Source organism: Hylobates moloch, unplaced genomic scaffold, assembly GCF_009828535.3.
Source record: "Hylobates moloch isolate HMO894 unplaced genomic scaffold, HMol_V3 SCAFFOLD_8, whole genome shotgun sequence".
Lineage (NCBI taxonomy): Eukaryota > Metazoa > Chordata > Mammalia > Primates > Hylobatidae > Hylobates > Hylobates moloch.
Window position 1 is genome coordinate 119708073 of NW_026652283.1, and position 18905 is coordinate 119726977.

The window sequence follows — 18905 nt, forward strand, 5'->3', positions numbered from 1 at the left end:
GAGTCCCCAGGTGAGACTGCAGACCTGTCGGACAGTTTACTGCAGCTTCAGGACAGACCTTGAGCCAGAGGCACCCAACTAAGCCATGCTTAGATTCTTGACATACAGAAACTGTGGAATTAATACATTTTTGTTATTTTAAGCCATTAAGTTTTGGGTAATTTGTTACACAGCAGTAGACAAGTGAGCTACCTATGCTATCTTGGCATTTATCCAATTAGATACTTACAGTCACACAGAAGGAATGCATATGAAAATAAGTAACTAAAGAAAAAAAAGAAAATGTTTATTAGGCTATCCTGAAGGATAGAAGAGATGAAAAGCTATTAACCTGTGGAATCTAAAAAAAACAAAAAGGGAATGGGACAACTTTCTATACTTGCAACTGAATATAAATATACATTATTCTTGCAATTCCATCCAACCATTCATCATCCAACCACCATCCACAGAATATTTGTTGTGTACTCGCTATATAACAAGCACAGTTCCAAGCACTTTATTTACATTACCTAATTTAATCCTTACGATGATGGATAATGAAGTACTATTAATGTATTTATGAGGTCACTGGTACTTAGAGAAGTCATAAAAATAGTACACAGAAGAGCTGAGATGTATAGCTGTATCTGTCTTTTCCCTGTTTATATTCTTTAAAAGGATGACTAGAAGGTGAAAATGATTAAACGTTAACTTTAGTTGCACTGAGTTACATGGTGTCCAATTTGTCCACATATTTACCAGGCAGTGGCCGCTGAAAAACCTTAAATGAAAAGCTAAGAAATTTAGATTTATGTTAGCTCATTCACACATAAAATGTTTAATGAGTACCTTTTTTATGCTATATATTTCTTTAAAAAGTAACTGAATATTTCATTTAATTCTAAAACAACCCCTTATAGTTGCAAAGTTACATAGTTGGTCCAAATAACTGATAGTAAAAGAGTAGGGCCATGAAACAGAGTGCTAACCAAAGTTCATGCTATTTACTTGAGGTAACAAAGAAACATAAAATGGATCAATGTCTTGGAGAATCTCTAAGAGAACTCTCGTGAAGGTGACCTGCTTGGTCAGGGCTGCAAGGAGGGCTGGGAAGCAAGGAGCAGGAAGGAGATGAGGAAAGGTTCTCAGAAGAAGGTCATAATTCAGCTAAGCAGCAGGAGCTAATCAGGCAGGGGAAGGAGGGAAGTGTGCTTAAGACAGAGGGAATAGCATGTGCAAAGGGAAAATCAGTTAAAAGAATACAGAGTATTTGAGGGACCTTAAGTACTGTAGTTCAAAATGGTTACAGGAGAATATGTATCAAGGATTAAAAGGAGCAGAGCAGAGCAGCAGGCACAGAGAGGATCTTAAAGGGCCTTATCTATCAAACTAAGAGGCTTAGAAGTATACCAAAGGCTGGCCAGGTTTGGTGGCTCATGCCTGTAATCCCAGCACTTTGGGAGGCCGAGGAGGGCAGATCATGGGGTCAGGAGTTTGAGACCAGCGTGACCAACATGGTGAAACCCCATCTCTACTAAAAATACAAAAATTACCCAGGCATGGTGGCCCATGCCTATAATCCCAGCTACTCAGGAGGCTGAGGCAGGAGAATCGCATGAACCTGGGAGGTGGAGGTTGCAGTGAGCCAAGATCACACCACTGCACTCCAGCCTGGGCAACAGAGCTAGACTCCACCTTAAAAAAAAAAAAAAAAAAAAAGTATACCAAAGGCCCTGGGAAGTCTTTTCAGTAGAGTAATGTGATCAAAGTTGTATTTTAGGAGGATGAGACTGTTGGCATTATGTAGGGCAGATTTGGAAGGGAAGGCAACTGGGAACAAGATGAAGATAAAATGACATGGAAGGGATGAATCTGAAAGCAACTGGAGAACTGTATTTATAGGGCCTGGTAAATAGAAATGTTTAAAATAAAAGGAATGAAAGTAAGATTATTCCAAAATTCTGCAGCTGGGGAACTATGAGACTTGTATCAACAAAAGAAATAGAAATATCTGGATGGAAAGCAGGTTAGTTGGATTTTAGACATGTTGCTTCAACATTCAGGTATATACCCCTATCAGCTGTTAGACATTTTTTTCTGAAAATCATATTTAAATTAACTTGCTCCTTTTTTAAAACCTTGACTTAGTTATTATACCGAGGAAATCACAAGCTTGTTGGGCTAGTTATGTCTATCTAGTATACATTAAAATAAAATTATAATATTAAGAATAAAGATTATCCACGTGTCAGTTAAAGTCATCTTGCACATAAAGCAAAGGTCATTGCAAAAAGAGCTACCTCTAGCTTCTGAGAGTATTTTACTTTGGGTGGGGAGAGAAAACTAGTTTTAATGAAAAAGACCTTTCTCTTGCTTGGGCTTAAAAGGTTGTACGGTATAGCAGTAGTAATAAGAACTAACTTCATAATCAAGTTCACAATGAATTACTGGAGGCCATGCTTTTGTCTTCAAGAATTTGAATTCAAAATTTATCTGGTCACTTTCCATGAAAATACACAGGTTAACCATAAAAATGTCCACAGGCAGTCTTCCAAGTGATAGCATTTATGTTCTAGGAATTGCAGTGTAAATAAAATCTGTCTTTCCCACAGAAAAAGTGTTCCTACCGATGTTCTTAGGTAGAAAGCTATGTTATAAAGGAAGGGCCAAAGTCACATGGGTACTATATTTCATTAACTAGAAAGGATACTATATTATTTAACATAGAACTTGGCAAAGTATCTATGGGAAACAGGACAATTTAGAGACTTCCAAGAGAGTAACTGTGAAGATAGAAGGTGAGGCTATGATGTGTAGAAGGTTTTTTTCTGGGACCAGAAATAAAATAACTACATTCCACACCCCACTGGCATCCATGAGTAGGAACAAAGGCAATGAGACATATAAGCAGGTCAAAGCACATCAGAAAACAATGGCTCCCCTGGCTTAAGCCAAACAGATATGAATTAAATGAGTTCAATGCATGCACCCTCACTCCTCCCCGACTATACAAATATGTTGACCTCATCACGTATTACTGATATAGAATGTTAATGGGAGAAAATGCTAAGGGTTAAAGTTATGGAAAAGGTTATCAAATTTATTTCTAATGGAAGGCTAGATAAATAACATTTGCAATTAAAATAAAAATAAATTTGATTGCCTGATGATTGGGCCAGACACAGTTCAATACAAAGAAAGGTAGTATCACTTGTCTGGAGGCAAAGAACTGTGCTTGGTAATATACATTAAATGCAATTGTCTGTGTATTGATCAAGAAAAGGCTATAGAAATTATTCTGGCTAAAAGAAAATCAATGGTATCATTTACTCAGAATGAAACTGCAGTAAAAAAAGAACAACGAAACCGATGAAACCAGGACAAGCTGTCAGAAGGAGTGACTCGGAGACTAAACTATTAAACTATTCAAATCAATAAAAGTGATAAATAAGCCACAGGAAGTCAGTTACTGACAATGAGAATATACAATATAAAGTAAAAAAGAAATAACACATAAAATTATAATGCAAACTGACTAAAAGAAGAAAAAACATTCTTCAGAAAAGTTTCATCAGTAAATTGGAATTATTTGTTTGAGTTAAGGTCTTTGGTTTATTTAGCAAAGATGTGTTTGAAATTTTACAATTATTGTGGAAATGATTTGGGAAGAACAGCTATAGCTGTAATATGGAAACAGCAGAGTATAACGGTTTTAAAACAGCTTTCACACGTTCAGTAAGGGAATAAGGATAAAGCATTCTTACTGTTTAGGATATTCTCCTAAGAAAGCTCCAAACCAGAGGATGAATAAATGTTTGGAAAAGAAAATGATTTTATAGACAGCAGTCCATCAAGTCCTAACCATTAGACCAAAGGCGCCTGTGATGCATCATTGTATTAAAAGCTGACACGGCAGCACAGTATTACTGAGCATTTTAACTCTCTGAACATTTGTAAGCATTAGGTTTTACAGGTAAAGGAAGTGATAGGATAAATGTCTTTCAGCCCAATTTTACACAGCTAGTAAGAGGGTAAAAATAATTAGAATTAAGGTCTTCTTTTAGTCCAGTGCTATCCCTACTCAGCTGTTCTTATCATTAAGAGCATTAAAGATGAACTATAATGAAAAAATGTAGCTTAAAAAAAAAAGAGAAAGCAGAAGAAAAATCTTAACAGCATAACTGATATAAAAAAGAAAAAAGACCTGGTTTTTAAGTTAACTCCAAACTGACTATAAGCCTAGAAGGGAACCATAATGGGCCAAAGGTGCCAGTGAAATACTGGAAAATTATGTCATATAAAGAATAATTGAAAAAACAGATTTATTCTGAAATAGGGGAAGATGTGTAGAGGTGGGTGATTGAAAGGGTGACACCTCTGATAAGTTGACTAGGTCTTAAAAAGATACATAGGGCCATATTATGTTGTAGTGGGCTGACTGGTAGCCCTCAAAATGATAAGTCTATGTTCTAATCCCCAGAACCTGTGAATGTCATCTTCTTTGGAAGAAAAGTGTCTGCAGATGAAATTATGTTAAGGGTCTAGAGATGAGGACATCACCCAGGATTATACTGGTGGCCTCAAATTCAATGCAAATGTCCTTAGAAGAGATACAGAGGACAGGAAGGCAATGTGAAGATGGAAGCAGAGACTGGAGTAGCCACAAGCCAAGGAAGCTGCCAACCATCAGAAGGAAGAAGAGGCATGGAATAGATTCTCCCCTACAGCCTCTGTAGGGAGTATAGTCCTCTGAAACTGCACACATATGTAGACTGGAGATTAGATCTCTGTGCAAAACAGGGTAAGTGTAAGCGTAAGCCCAAAACAAACGAATTATACCTACGGGCAGATTTTGGCACACTTTAAGTTACAAGCATTCTATTACACCTGTCCCAAATTGTAACAAGATATCTTCCTTGGCTGGAGGACTAACATGGCTGTTATTATACAAGGGTGATCCCTACACCTGGGAGAATAATTTAATTTTCTCTAAACACCTTTCCCATTCTTAACTTTCATGTAAATCAATAGTCCACTTAAATTCAGGACTTACCATCATTCAATATTTAAAGCTGATCATAATAATGAAAGCATACAATATTACAACTCCTTATCCTGTATGAAAACACTAAAACAAACAGAAGAATCCTAATTCATAAATGCCCTGATGATGACTCCATCCTCAGACCTTCACAGACATTTAAGATGGATCCCAAAATAGGGTGGGTCTATTGGAATGTATGGCCAACTTTTGGTTTAAGATTATTTAAGACTCCAAGCGGACAACAGAAACTTCATAAAGGGGCAATTTTTTAAAAGTGTACTTGTCTAAGTACTACTGTGCTTTCCAAATTAACGGGCAACTGCTTCAGGAGCCCAGTCACATGAATAATGAAATGAGATGACAAACACTGACATTTTTCGGAAACAAACAACCAAGGACAATTATGAAAACATTCTTTTGAGGTAGTTGCATGGTCTAAGTTTTGACATGTAATAAAATGCATAGTGCTAGACTGCTTATAAAGATAAAGACTCATTTGTTAGACAATTTTGGGGAGAAGTATAAATACCGGGCTCCTCTGGCTTCTTATAGAAATGTGTTGTGGGTTTAAGAACAGCTCGTAAGAAGCAAAAGAGGAAGAGGTGGGTGGCAATTCATAATTCTTTCTTTTTTTTTTTTCGAGATAGGGTTTTGCTTTGTCGCCAAAGCTAGAATGCAGTGGCACAATCACAGCTCACTGCAGTTTCAAACTCCTGGGCTCATGTGATCTTCCTGCTTCAGCCTCCTAGCAGCTAGGACTACAGGCGCCCAGTAAGTCACCATGCTCAGCTAACTTAAAAACTTTTTTTTTTTTTTTTGTAGAGATGGGGGTCTCGCTTTGTTGCCCGGGCTGGTCTCAAACTCCTGGGCTCAAGCAATCCTGCCTAAGCATTGCAAAGTGTTGGGATTAAGGTGTGAGCCACTGCATCCAGCCTAATCTTAGTATTTAAATGACTCAAATATATACAAGAATATTTACCTGTTCTGTTTCAAAGATATCCCGAAGGTGTTCAAGGCCAAGGCTTTTTAGAAATTGGCTGATATTCATGTCAAGACCAGCAACTAAAACAGAAACATATTAAAGATTCTCAGAAAGAATTCTCAAATATAAAGAAAATTTCAGTATCCATTTAGACATGACTCTGACAACCTTGGCTGTCAGATGATTTTACATGGCATAAAATAATACAGAATACATAGATTTAATTCAGACACTTTATTTCTGAAGTTGACTGAGAACTAAAAGCAGAGTGTTTTATCTTTATCAAATTAGTATTTGTATTCTAATATTATGGCTAGAATATAGAATTATAACTTATGGTAATTTATAAAAATATATACAATATAATACTAATTTTAACATTATAGTATAATTTTTATACTACAGAATGCTACTTATATAGAAAAATCTAAAGCTTTTAATGAATTAAAAAATCTAAAAGTATCAGCTATCATTTTAGTTTTCATTCCTGAAATGACCTCTCAGTTGTGTTCTGACACAATTTCAGTATAAGTGGTTCAATAAGATGCTATGGTTGTAAACAGATGCTCTAGAATATACAGAAATAAGAACAATGACAATGCCAAGAAACGTGGCAGCCTTCTATGAAGAAATATTTCTTATAAGATGTTACGTGTATGAAAATTTACAGACAGGACGTCTCTAATTGAGGCATTCAATAATTATCAATAGAAAAAAGTAATTCTGCTCCACTAACAAAAGGTATAAATAAATAAGCATTCACAAGGTCTACTCACCTTCTCCTTCCTTCCTTTCTGTTCCCGCGGCGCCATCCCCTGCATTGGAGGCTCCTCCTACGGCCAACTCTGCTAAAGGGCCAGTGAGGTTGTCTATGCTGCTGGCAGCAGAGAGGCAGGAGGGGGTGGATGCTGGTGAGATCAGAGAGGCACTCACTACAGTAGCCTGAGGTTTAAAACAGGTAGGTAAGGCCTCTGGGGGCATGGCATCTATCAGCAAAGCTCTGATATCGTCAGCCTAAAAAAATGATTAAAAGCAAAAACCATGAAAATAATATATATTAAAATGGTAAGTTTTTCACTAACAACCAAATACTTTGTGGATTTTTTCCTTAATGAATGCCTCATTATCACCTACTGGTTTTTGATTATTCCTTCTCCTATCCACAGCTCCAAAGAGTTTCAATAGTTTCAGTAGACAGAATTGGAGAAACTATGTAATTTTTAAAAATATTTCTTCTTTCATTAAAAAAAGCACTTTCAGTGTTAACTGTCACCCTTCTTTAGAAAAAATTTCCATATTTACTATATTTTGTTTATGTTTTAACAGCTATAATCTGGTTATTTACTTCACACTTAATAATTTCATGTACAATTAACATCTGGTGAAATTTCAAAGGGATGACACTTTAATTTAGTTCATTTATTCATAAACTTTTCAGTTTTTAAGTATTAGATGTAACTGCTTTTCAAGCATGCAGGAGATAGTCTCCAAAGACAGCCACCCGTCAATTCCTTCCACCTGTCATGTATGCCTCCCCTTGAATTTCTACCCCCCCCCCCCCAAATGTGGTCTGTGGTTTGCCCTGTGAGTTGTCTTGACCAATAGAATGCAGAAGAAGTGACGTTCTGAGACTTATGAGCCAGGCTTGAAGTGGATTGGCAGTGTCTACTTTCACTCTCTTAGAAGCCATCTGCCATGTTGTACAGAAGTTTGGGCTGCACTACTGAGTGATGAGATCCTATGCAGGAGAGCCCTGCAGGATGAAAGGCCATCTTCGAAGCTCCAGCCTCTGCTGAGTTCCCAGGGGCAGGTAACTACAAAACCAGCAGAACTGCCCCGGCTGAGCCCAGTCAACTCCCAGATGAGTGAGAAATAATAAATCGTCAAGTTAAACCCTCAGTGGGTTTGGGGGTGGCTTAGTGGGCAGCAATAGATAAATGAAATGCACACCAGTACCTGGAAGTGGGGTGCTGGTGGACATGGGCTTTGGTTGGAGGCATGAAGGGTGGCCTGGTTATTGCTGAGGGAGGCTGTGAATGGAAGATAGGCAAGTGCTACTGAAGGCGAGAGAAAGGGGACTGATGCTGTGTAGCACAAAGTTTGGCAACACTGGCACATGAGGTCTTATGGAAGGTAGAACGTAAACCTAAATAAATTTGTAAATTTGGCTAAGGAAATTTCCAGAACAAATTCTGCCTGGTCAACTGGACTGGAGTGTTTATCTGCCCATAATAAGGTACAGGAAGAGAGAAAGGAACTGTTCAGTTCTCTTTAAGGAAATGTATTCACTTAACATTTACTAGATTAGAAAATAAAATTATTCACCATTCCCAGCCTCTCCATCAGCAAAAGTTTCTTCAAGTAAGGCACGGCCTCAGGCCAAAGGTCAAATCCAGGCTGCTGACAGGAAAACATGGCCTCAGAATAAAAACCAACTAGAGGTATAGATATATTACCTCAAAATCTTTAAAAAACCTCTAAGGTGGTACCTTGTGAATTCCCTTGGCTACATGAAAGAACTTCAAAGGATCTTATGGGCATTGTCCCACTGCACCTTGACTTGGATTCCATGTTAGAGAGGGACCTGTCTTGAAAAGATCTGTGGGCGGGGCTTTTGGCTGATGGAGTGGTGTGTAATTTGATGGGAAATCCAAAAGTTTATAAAGGAAGAGTTGTACTAGTTTGGACTAAAAGGGACAGGTGGATTAAAATGATAAAAGGCTCAGGGTCCCCTAAATTTCTAGGAGCAGGGAACAGGTTGAGAAAGCCATTTGGCTGTAAATATAATCCATTTCTTATGAAAAGAGAAGGATAATTCAGAGGGCATGGCCAAGAGCTACAGAGGCTGTGTACAGTGGCTCACACCTGTAATCCCAGAACTCTGAGAGGCTGAGGAAGGAGGCTGAGGGAGGAGCCCAGAAGTTCAAGACTAACCTGGGCAACATAGCAAGACCCTGTCTCTACAAAAAGTAAAAAAAAAAAAAAAAAAACAGCCAGGCACAGTGGCATGTGCCTGTAGTCCCAGCTACTTAGGAGATTGAGGTGGGAGGATGGCTTGAATCTGGGAGGTTGGGGTTGTGGTGAGCCATGATCATGCAGACTGTGTCTCAAGGGGGGGGGGGGAAGAAAGGAAAAAAACAGACAGCCACAGTGAACCACTCCCTGGGAGCAGAACTGGGCCCCAATCAGGGATCATTCCCTAACTCCTGAGTAGATGGCCCTGATAACATGTGCCTGGCTGAATTTTAGAATTGCTAAGGACCCAGTGATGACTATCTGCCCCCTGTTGGTGGGGGGAGCACATGGCAAGTGAGTGTAATTTGAATGTGGGAAAAATAGATTTAATTTGTATTTACAGGGTAGACTGTGGCTGATTAAAGATGGCCACGAAATTTTTGCTTCTCCTTTCAAAGAAAGTGGAATCTATTTTCCTATTCCTTGAACCTGAGCTGACTTCATGACTTGCTTTGCACAACAGAATGTGGCGGAAGTGACAGCATGTCAATTCCAGGATTAGCCTTAAAGAACAATGGCAGCCTCTGCTTTCTCCCTCTTGAGATACAATTATTCTGTGCAGAAATTCTAACAAGACCACTTAATGATGAGATGCCACATGGGACTAGAGAGGCCCCAGCCTTCTAGTTGTATTTGTCAAGGCTCCAGGAATATGAGTGAAGCTGTCTTTATGTTTCTGTCCCAGCCACCAGCTATATGCAGTTGCACAAGTGACCCCAGGTAAGACCAGAAGAATCTCCTAGCCAACATACAGAATCATAAGAAATAATAAGTTATTATTATTTTAAGCCACTGAGTGTTTTGAAACAGAGTGTTATTCAGCAATCAATAAATGAAACAGAACATAACTTGAAAAAACATTTCTGGCTTAAAAATGAGAAATTATTGTGAGTATAAAGTAACTCCCTGGTTTTCAAAAAGTTTACGGAAGATGATGCAGTGCTTAACTTTGCAGTTAAATAATACTGCCCAGAGTTAATTTTTCTTTGACTATCTCATAGACTTAGGTAAATTATCATGAACATTAGTTGCTCTACAATAATATGCCAAATATAGAAGGTACAAGATATTTTACTAAATGTAATTCTTTGAGGGTACACTCTAAAAATGTGTTTTCTTATGATTCATGTTTTCCCGGCAGGCTAAGAAGGGCAAAAAAATTAACTTACTGTTTAGTTTGTCTTAAGAGTTTTAAAGTGTATTTTCATAGAAAAAGTGTGAACTTCAAAAATTTTCAGAAGAAGATCTCCGTTCTAAGTGAAATAAACACGACTAAAAGTAAGCTGGTGAACCTGAGAATCTAATGTCATCTCTGAAAGTTTAAGGAACAATACTCAGTATCTGAAATGAGGACTTACTGTTGCCAGATCCAGAGGTGTCTGGCCTTCCTGGTTCTTCATGGTGGGGTCTGCACCATGCGCTAGGAGGAGGGCACACAGCTGCGTCCTTCCCTTCTGGGCTGCTTCATGGAGAGGAGTAAATGCCCACTTATCTGTTGCATTTACACATGTGTTGTATTTTATCAATAAAGCCGCTATGTCAACATGCTGAAGAAAAAGAAAAGGATACAAAGAGTTAAGAATGAGATCATCTGGTAAAGCACCATTGTGTATTCTTGTTTTTATTTAACAATTCACTCCTCTGTATCTCCATTTTCATCCTTAACAGAAGTTTCTTAAAAAAAAGGCCGGGCGCAGTGGCTCACGCTTGTAATCCCAGCACTTTGGGAGGCCGAGGCGGGCGGATCACGAGGTCAGGAGATCGAGACCACGGTGAAACCCCGTCTCTACTAAAAACATACAAAAAATTAGCCGGGCGTGGTGGCGGGCACCTGTAGTCCCAGCTACTCGGAGAGGCTGAGGCAGGAGAATGGCGTGAACCCGGGAGGCGGAGCTTGCAGTGAGCCGAGATCGTGCCACCGCACTCCAGCCTGGGTGACAGAGCCAGACTCCGTCTCAAAAAAAAAAAAAAGAGTATTTCAGTCTTCTACCTACACTTTGGACTCCATCTTTTCTTGCCTCCTTCAAAATCTCAATTACACAATTATACTACTACCCTGTAACTGTTCATGGGCTTTTTTTCAAAAAATGCATCCTTCTAATATATTCAGCTTTATTTTAAAAACAAATACTATGTAAGGTGTTTCGTTTTGTAAAGTGAAACTAGTACCTAATTCAAATCTTCTATTAATGGTCTAATCTATCTGCCAAACTTTTCAAATACGCATTCTATTCACATTGATTCTCTTATCTTCCCATTTCTTTTCTAACCTACTGCAATCAGATTTACTGAAATACTCATCTCAAAGATTCTCAATGTTTTCTCTTCAGCCTTTGAAAAAGCAACATAACATTTTATGAAAATTGGTCTGTTATGTCTAAATGATTGAGGGGTGGAGGAAATGTTAGCAGCAGATATGCTAATAACCTGGGCGTGAGGTGATGAGACCCTGAACCGTTGACAGTTACAGAAAAGCAGAAAAGAAGGGCTAAATCTGAGAAATTTTGAAAGAAAAAAAAAATTGGGTTTAGAAAGCCAAATTCACAACAGAAGACAGATAGAAAAGTCAAAGATGACTACATTTTTTTGGGGGGTGGGAAGGAAGGGGGAATCTAGAAGATTAGAAAATAAGGTAGAACTATTAACAGAAATTGAGTTGTAAAAGTTTAAGTAGGGGCTGGGTGCGGTGGCTCATGCCTGTAATCCCAGCACTTTGGGAGGGTGAGGTGGGCAGATCACCTGAGGTCAGGAGTTCAAGACCAGCCTGGCCAACATAGTGAAACCCCGTCCCAACTAAAAATACAAATATTAGCTGGGCATGGTGGTGCATGCCTGTAATCCCACCTACTCGGGAGGCTGAGGCAAGAGAATCACTTGAACCCAAAAGGCGGAGGTTGCAGTGAGCTGAGATTGCACCACTGCACTCCAGCCTGGGTACCAGAGCAAGGCTCCGTCTCAAAAAAAAAAAAAAAAGTTTAAGTAGGTATGAAACTCTCAGATAAGGCTCATTGAGGTAGGCACCTCTTGAGGTAAAACATCGAAGTAAAGACATTCTGTAGACGGTTTGTCAGAAAAAGCTGGAGCACAGTCAAGGGGGCTTCATTCACTTACTCACTCTCCTACCACTCACCCACCAACCAGCATTTGCTCAATACCTATGGAGGGGTGAGGACTGGGGCTGGGGGCTCCAGGGAGATTATGAAATGGAATAGTGGATTAATAGTTGCAGCTACTTGATAAATGAGCTCATTAAGGAAAGGAATACATAAAGATAATTACAAGGTGGATAAAACCTTGAAAACAACAATATTTTGGAAAAGGAGAGTGGAAGAAAAATCCTCAGAGGAGACAAGAGGAAAAATGGAAGCTGGAGAAGAACTATAAAGGAGCAGGACTATAAAAGCCAATGTAGGAGCAAATTCCATGGAGACCAGGTTCACTCAAGTAAGAGCTCCATATAGCAAAAGGCTTCAGCTTCTTCCCAAAAATCCTTATAAGATAAGCTAACACAATCAATTACACAATAGGTACTCCTGATTCAACAAATAGGCTTTTTAAGAATATTAAAAATAACTTGTGTGTTTTTATAAATACATTTAGGAAGTTAGGCTGGTTACCACTTAAGTATTTCTGAGATCCATTTCAACTCCAATATACCATAATTTGGTGCAACTGGCACATTTGTGTCCCTTACAGACACATTTCTGGGCATAACTTGGTCAGTTTGGATAATTAACTCAAAAGCACATTATCTGTTGAGAATAAATTTCTAACTCATGCTGCTGCTCACCTACCATACATTGAGGTTTTTAAGGAAGACAGTTCTGAGCACGGGAAAAGACAGGGAAGGCCAAGAAAGATCCCAAGGTGTGACTTAATGCATGTCACTTTCTATCTTCCTTAAGATATCATCTTCCCTGCACTCTTGAAGACACTCACTTCAAAAAGAACAAGCACTTTTTCTGACGTAGTATTTAACTTTATGTAATATAAATATCTGTATTTCTTAATTTTAGAAATAGTAGTTTCTGAAAACAAAGTGAAGAACATTTATCTTAAAAAGAAAAGTACAGATCAGCCAACTACTAAGGAAAGCTTCCACATTTGCTCTAATAATACAAAGCAAAAAACCCCAAAACAAAAAACACGCCAGGTGTGGTGGTTCATGCCTGTAATCCCACCACTTTGGGAGGCCGAGGCCAGCAGATCATTTGAGGTCAGGAGTTTGAGACCAGCCTGGCCAACATAGCGAAACTCCATCTCTGCTAAATATACAAAAATTAGCTGGGTGTGGCGCCACACACCTGTAATCCCAGCTACTTGGGAGGCTGAGGCAGGAGAATCGCTTGAATCCGGGAGACGGAGATTGCAGTGAGTCAAGATTGCACCACTGCATTCCAGCCTGGGTGAAGAGTAAGATTCCATCTCAAAACAAAACAAAACAAAAAACCCCCTAAACAAAAAATAAAATAATAAGCAGCATAATCAGACTGTCCTCTCAAAACAGGATATGTTTTGTGATTCTTCTGGGATTATAGTATCACTATAAAATTAATTCTATAGCTTAATTATTTTTAAATTTTCTAACACAAAAGATGAAAACAGATGTACCACTTGTGGTATTATCAAAATCACCTAAAACAAAACCAAACCTAGTAATTTATCTCCCTTATTCAGAGGCTGTATGTTGAAAAAAGACAGCAAATTTTGTCCAAAAGCATGGAATAATTTCAAGCTTCTCCCCAGTGAGGTTACAGCTATTTAAACTGTGTTTCTGATGATTACTTTTATTGAACTCCCATGTTTATAGGCAGAATAATATAATTTGGTAGACTAATTTACGCAGGCTTCCAAAATTACAAAAAGTCCAAGGAAAATTACGTGTTTGTGTATGTGTGTATAAAATGAATTGTATATCTGGTATGAATTATTAAGCTTTCTTTATATTGAAGTTATAGTTTATGCTTGGACAAACCAATTACATGCTTGTGAAATTTTCTGACAAATGTCTGAAAGAACAATGAAAAGGAAGGAGTATATTACTACCCAAGTAGACTAAAAATACAGTTCTTAAGCTGTTTAATTCTTTTAAATAGCTATACCACTGAGGCAAAAATAGTAACTGGAATTTAAGGCTGACAAATTCAATAAATAGCAGTTCGGTTCTATTCACCACAGTAGATAAAAGTGAAGTATTGAACTAGAAGGTCCAGAAAAGAAACTGATCTCTGTTGGAATGTTTCCAGGAGAAACAGACAATTTAACCTGGTTTCAGAATCCAGCTGCAATACAAAATGCTTTAAATTAAATGACAAATACAACCTAAAAAGACTGGGAAGCTTTTAATGTTAAAAAGGTAGGAAGTAGGGGAAAGAGAAATGTGCTTGGCTTCAGTTAAAGCCATTTAATTGTACAGAGGCTTTATTACAATTACGTCATGAGATTCCCCAAATATTATCCATTTTAGAGAAAGCATTGGAAAATAAAAACAGTTGAGAGAAAATGAATCAGTCAATTGATTTACTCTTATAAGATATAAATTTACATGCTTTGTGGTAATAAGTATCAATGCCATTTACTGACTAGCAGAAAAGTTAACTGTCTTGTATAAACATGCATTCAAATATAACACAAGGCATTATTATATAAAGAACACCAACACAGTAAGGCATACTACCACTAATATCAGCTCTCATGTAACTTGTAATTTTTATTGATGCTTCTTAAATAAATATGTATTTTTTTCTCTATTTGGAAAAACTGAGGTTCTTTTTATACAAAAAAGGCTTAAAGACACACAGAGAGCAGACTGAGCTCTCTAGGTGAAAAAAGGTAAATATGTATGAAGGAATAATGATCAATAAATAACTACATAAGTAAATAACGATGTAATTTCACAGCTACCTCAGATTATTATTTCATCCTCAGGCTAGTCAATTAATCTGTGTTTATTTAATACAGCACTGAGCCAGTCAAATATACAGATTATTCCTAAGGCTGTGAGATGTAGGAGTGACATGCAGCCCTTACTCTGACTGGCTCAGTACAGGAGCTGTGGGAAGCGAGGAATTTACTAATTTTTAATATCTATATATCTATAGATACAGATATAGATAGGTATTTTTTGGTAGAAATGGGATCTCACTATGTTGCCTAGGCTGGTCTTGAACTCTTGGGCTTGAAAGATCCTCCAGCCTCAGCCTCCCAAAGTACTGGGGTTATAGGCATGAGCCATTGCACCCGGCCATGAAGCAAGTTATTTTATAATAACAGTATTACCTTGTATTTTTGTAATGCCTTACATTAGTTAATGCAATTTCCACATGCACGGTCTCATTTATTCATTACAACAACCTGGAAAGGAGGTCTTGGAACCCAACTTTTACTACTGAGAAAACTGAAGATGAGAAAATGTTAGACACTTGCTGAAGACTACTGGGTTATAAAACAGAAGGGGAAAGACTAGATTCCAGATATTCAGACCCTAAGTTCAGGTTTTTCCATTAAACCACAGATGCCTGCAGAGTTTGCTAGACTAAAACACAAGAGCCATTTTCCTTCCAAGCTGAAAATGGGAAAGAGAATAATATTAGGAAGAAGAAATGATTTAAGTAGAGATTACTGGGTAACACTATACCTACAATTGCTCTGTAAATTGCTTAATTTTCAGAATAGAAGTTGTATTCCAGATGATATGCCACAGAAAATCTACTCCACAAAATGATGATATGTGGCCAGGCTAGTTCAAGCATCATCAAATTCATGGGATGAATACAACATAATCAGTGTTTTGCCATCCTAATAGAAATGTAGACTGGAGTCCTATGATTTCATTAAAATATCCAGCCAAGGCAGGATAGAATGAATAAAAAGGAACTTTTGAAAGATACACAGATGTATCAATCTACAAATAATAGAAGCATAGTTGTATCTACTCTTAAGGGGAGACAAAGTAGCTTTTTAAACTTTTTATATTGTGTTACTATTAGTACTCCTTAAATATATAAATATATGTATTAGTACTCCTTATATATATATATATATCCTTAAATATATATATAAATATATATAAGTATATATAAGGAGTACTAATAAATATTTCTTAATTTAATTCATTATATTTTAAATATTTATAAATATTTATTAAATTTTATTTATAAACATTTATTTATAAATAATTATGTAGAGATAGGGTCTCACTATGTTTCCCAGGCTGGTCACAAAATCCTGGCCTTAAACCATACTGCTGTCTCAGCCTCCCAATGTGCTAACATTACAGAAGTGAGCCACCATGCCTAGCCTTACTTTAAGTCTATTAATTGAGATTAAGAGAAATACTACTTAATATGGTTACTGATTGGTTACTAATAATAGATTATAGGTTTTACAAGTGGCATTACATAAGATTATTTTGCAGAGCAGAGATTGTGAATGGGGAAAATGCCAACTGAGAGTCACTGTATGTCATGTGAGATTGCTGAGGGAAGTGGGTTGTCCATGTTAACAAACAAAAAAAAGGTATTATCACACTCATGTATCTGACCAAAAAAAAAAAAAAGATAATTCAAAAAAAGGTCTAGAAATCACCAAAGTGAAAGTTTGTCAAAAAAAAAGTAACAGTCATCAACACACAGATGGCTGATTTTTAAATTTATGAGTTTAATACCTGAAAAAATTTTCTGAGTGACTCAATCCACCCTCACAATGAAGTAAAAATACCTGCTATAAACACATTATGTAGCCCATTTGCATTCTTCCATACAAGAATGAGATGAACCAGGTTGATCAAAACTTCTATCAAATGCCCTTTACAAGGCCTGGAGAATTTTTTGATCATTTTCACCTCAGTAAGTTACCTTCATTTACAAAGAGCTAAGCAGTAGGGATTTAACAAACATAAAAAGAGGATAACATAAAAAGAGATAGTGAAAAAAAGTGTTCATTATTTTTTCTCACTTGGAGTTAGAAAAGGAGAAGGGGAGTTATGGGTGATGGTGAATAAAGTTTATGAAAATGAAAGAGTGGACTTCCGGTTGGGAGACCGATTGCATTACATCTCTCTTCAGCTTACAGCAAGTCAGCCTCAAGGGAACGTGAAGTTAGACAATGTCGACCAGCACTTTACATTACGCTTGAGCCACAAGACAACCACTGTACATTTTACTATCTTCACGGTGGTCATCAAGTGACACACATGTACAGTAAGTAACATCTTAACTGATGGGGATCAAAAGGTAAAATACTTAGTTTATAAATTAACTTTTCTTTATCCTCTGTGACAGCTATAAAGACTGTGCAAGGTGAAGACTAATGGAGTAGAACACATCTTAACGCTATCCCATGAGAACAATGAGGACCAAAAGGTAAAATACTTTATAAATTAATTTTTCTTTTCCTTATCCTCCGTGACTGCTATAAAGACTGTGAAAGGTGAAGGCTAATGGAGTAGAACTTCCCTACATCCACAATGTATGAGATCTACTGCAGTCTACACAGTTGACAGTGTAACATAAGCTTTACTAGACCAGTTCATTATAATAATTCTACGGCCACCATCTGTCCTTACTCATAGTAGGTTTACAGAGATGATAAAAGATCTAATTTCAGTTCTACTGATCCCATTGGCTTTACAAACTCTTAACTGAAGCTTAGCAAAAGGATTAGTAGAATACCATATGAAGAGAACAATTATGCTAAGAAGTGCTGAAAATTAGTCTCCAAATGATATACATGTATAAGTTATAACTTAATGATCAAGAATTACATGTAGGCCGGGCGTGGTGGCTCACGCCTGTAATCCCAGCACTTTGGGAGGCTGAGGTGGGCGGATCATGAGGTCAGGAGATAGAGATCATTCCTGGCTTACACAGTGAAACCCCATCTCTACTAAAAATACAAAAAATTAGCAGACATGGTGGCAGGCGCCTGTAGTCCCAGCTACTCGGGAGGCTGAGGCAGGAGAATGGCGTGAACCCAGGAGGCGGAGCTTGCAGTGAGCCAAGATAGCGCCACTGCAGTCCGGCCTGTTCTCAAAAAAAAAAAAAAAAAACAAGAATTACATGTAAATGTATATGTAGTAAGTTAGCAGCAAATATTTAGCATGCTAAGTCTTTGGAAGAAGTATTTGTTGTTCAGAGAAATTGAGAACCTTATGTGTAGGAAGGTTAAAATTTCTACGAATTTTAATAAAAGACTACTCATCTTTAGAAAGGTAACTTTAAATACTGTAGTTTCAAGAGGATTTCAGTACTAATACTCATTAAATATGATACTTTCAATTAATTTATATCATACTTGGAAGCATAATTTTCTTTCAAAAAACGGGATTGTTGCTTTCCTTCAAAGTATCCTCCCTCACTCAGATTTGTCCTCTCTGAAATACAGGTCTTTGTAGAATGGGCCTGAGAGACGACAGTCTCATTACGAAGGGCCAGGGAGAAGGCAGTAGGAGGAAGAATATGGTAGTCAAGGTGGTTGGCTTGGTTGGGTTTTTATTTATAGTTCGTCAGGCTTTTGCAAGTCTAGAAACCACCTTCTATCAGTAGTGACTCCAACTGTGAGAACACCTGGTGCGTATGAACTGGCATCTGTGGGTTTTTACAGTCAAGAAGGGATTAAGTGGATGAACTCTCAAGCACATGAGCATTCATCCTATTTCTGCCGTGAGCCATCAGGCTTGAGTGGGCCTTACTTAGTTACTTCCAGTCAGTCAGTTCTGACATATGGCATCAAGGCACTGCAATCCATTTCTCTTCCTCTTACAACCGATGACAGTGTTTGAAAGGGTAACTCTGGACTTTCACCTGGAGGTTTTAGCTAGTAATTCCTACTCTATGAAACCATATATGTCAACTGCTCAACCATTTAATTTTTTTTTTTTTT

The 18905-nt window shown here is 37.7% G+C and overlaps 1 protein-coding gene across 4 annotated transcripts in view; it reads right to left on the minus strand.

Moving 5' to 3' along the window:
* The window catches only part of TNKS (tankyrase), a 223285-nt gene that overhangs the window by 17659 nt on the left and 186721 nt on the right, over positions 1-18905 (minus strand). For all 4 annotated transcript variants that reach the window (XM_032162495.2, XM_032162497.2, XM_032162498.2 and 1 more), the window contains exons 18-20: positions 10382-10570; positions 6785-7022; positions 6006-6088 (exon numbers count right to left, since the gene is read on the minus strand). In XM_032162495.2, coding sequence (XP_032018386.1) covers positions 6006-6088; positions 6785-7022; positions 10382-10570 — 510 coding nt within the window. The remainder of the gene's footprint in view (positions 1-6005; positions 6089-6784; positions 7023-10381; positions 10571-18905) is intronic.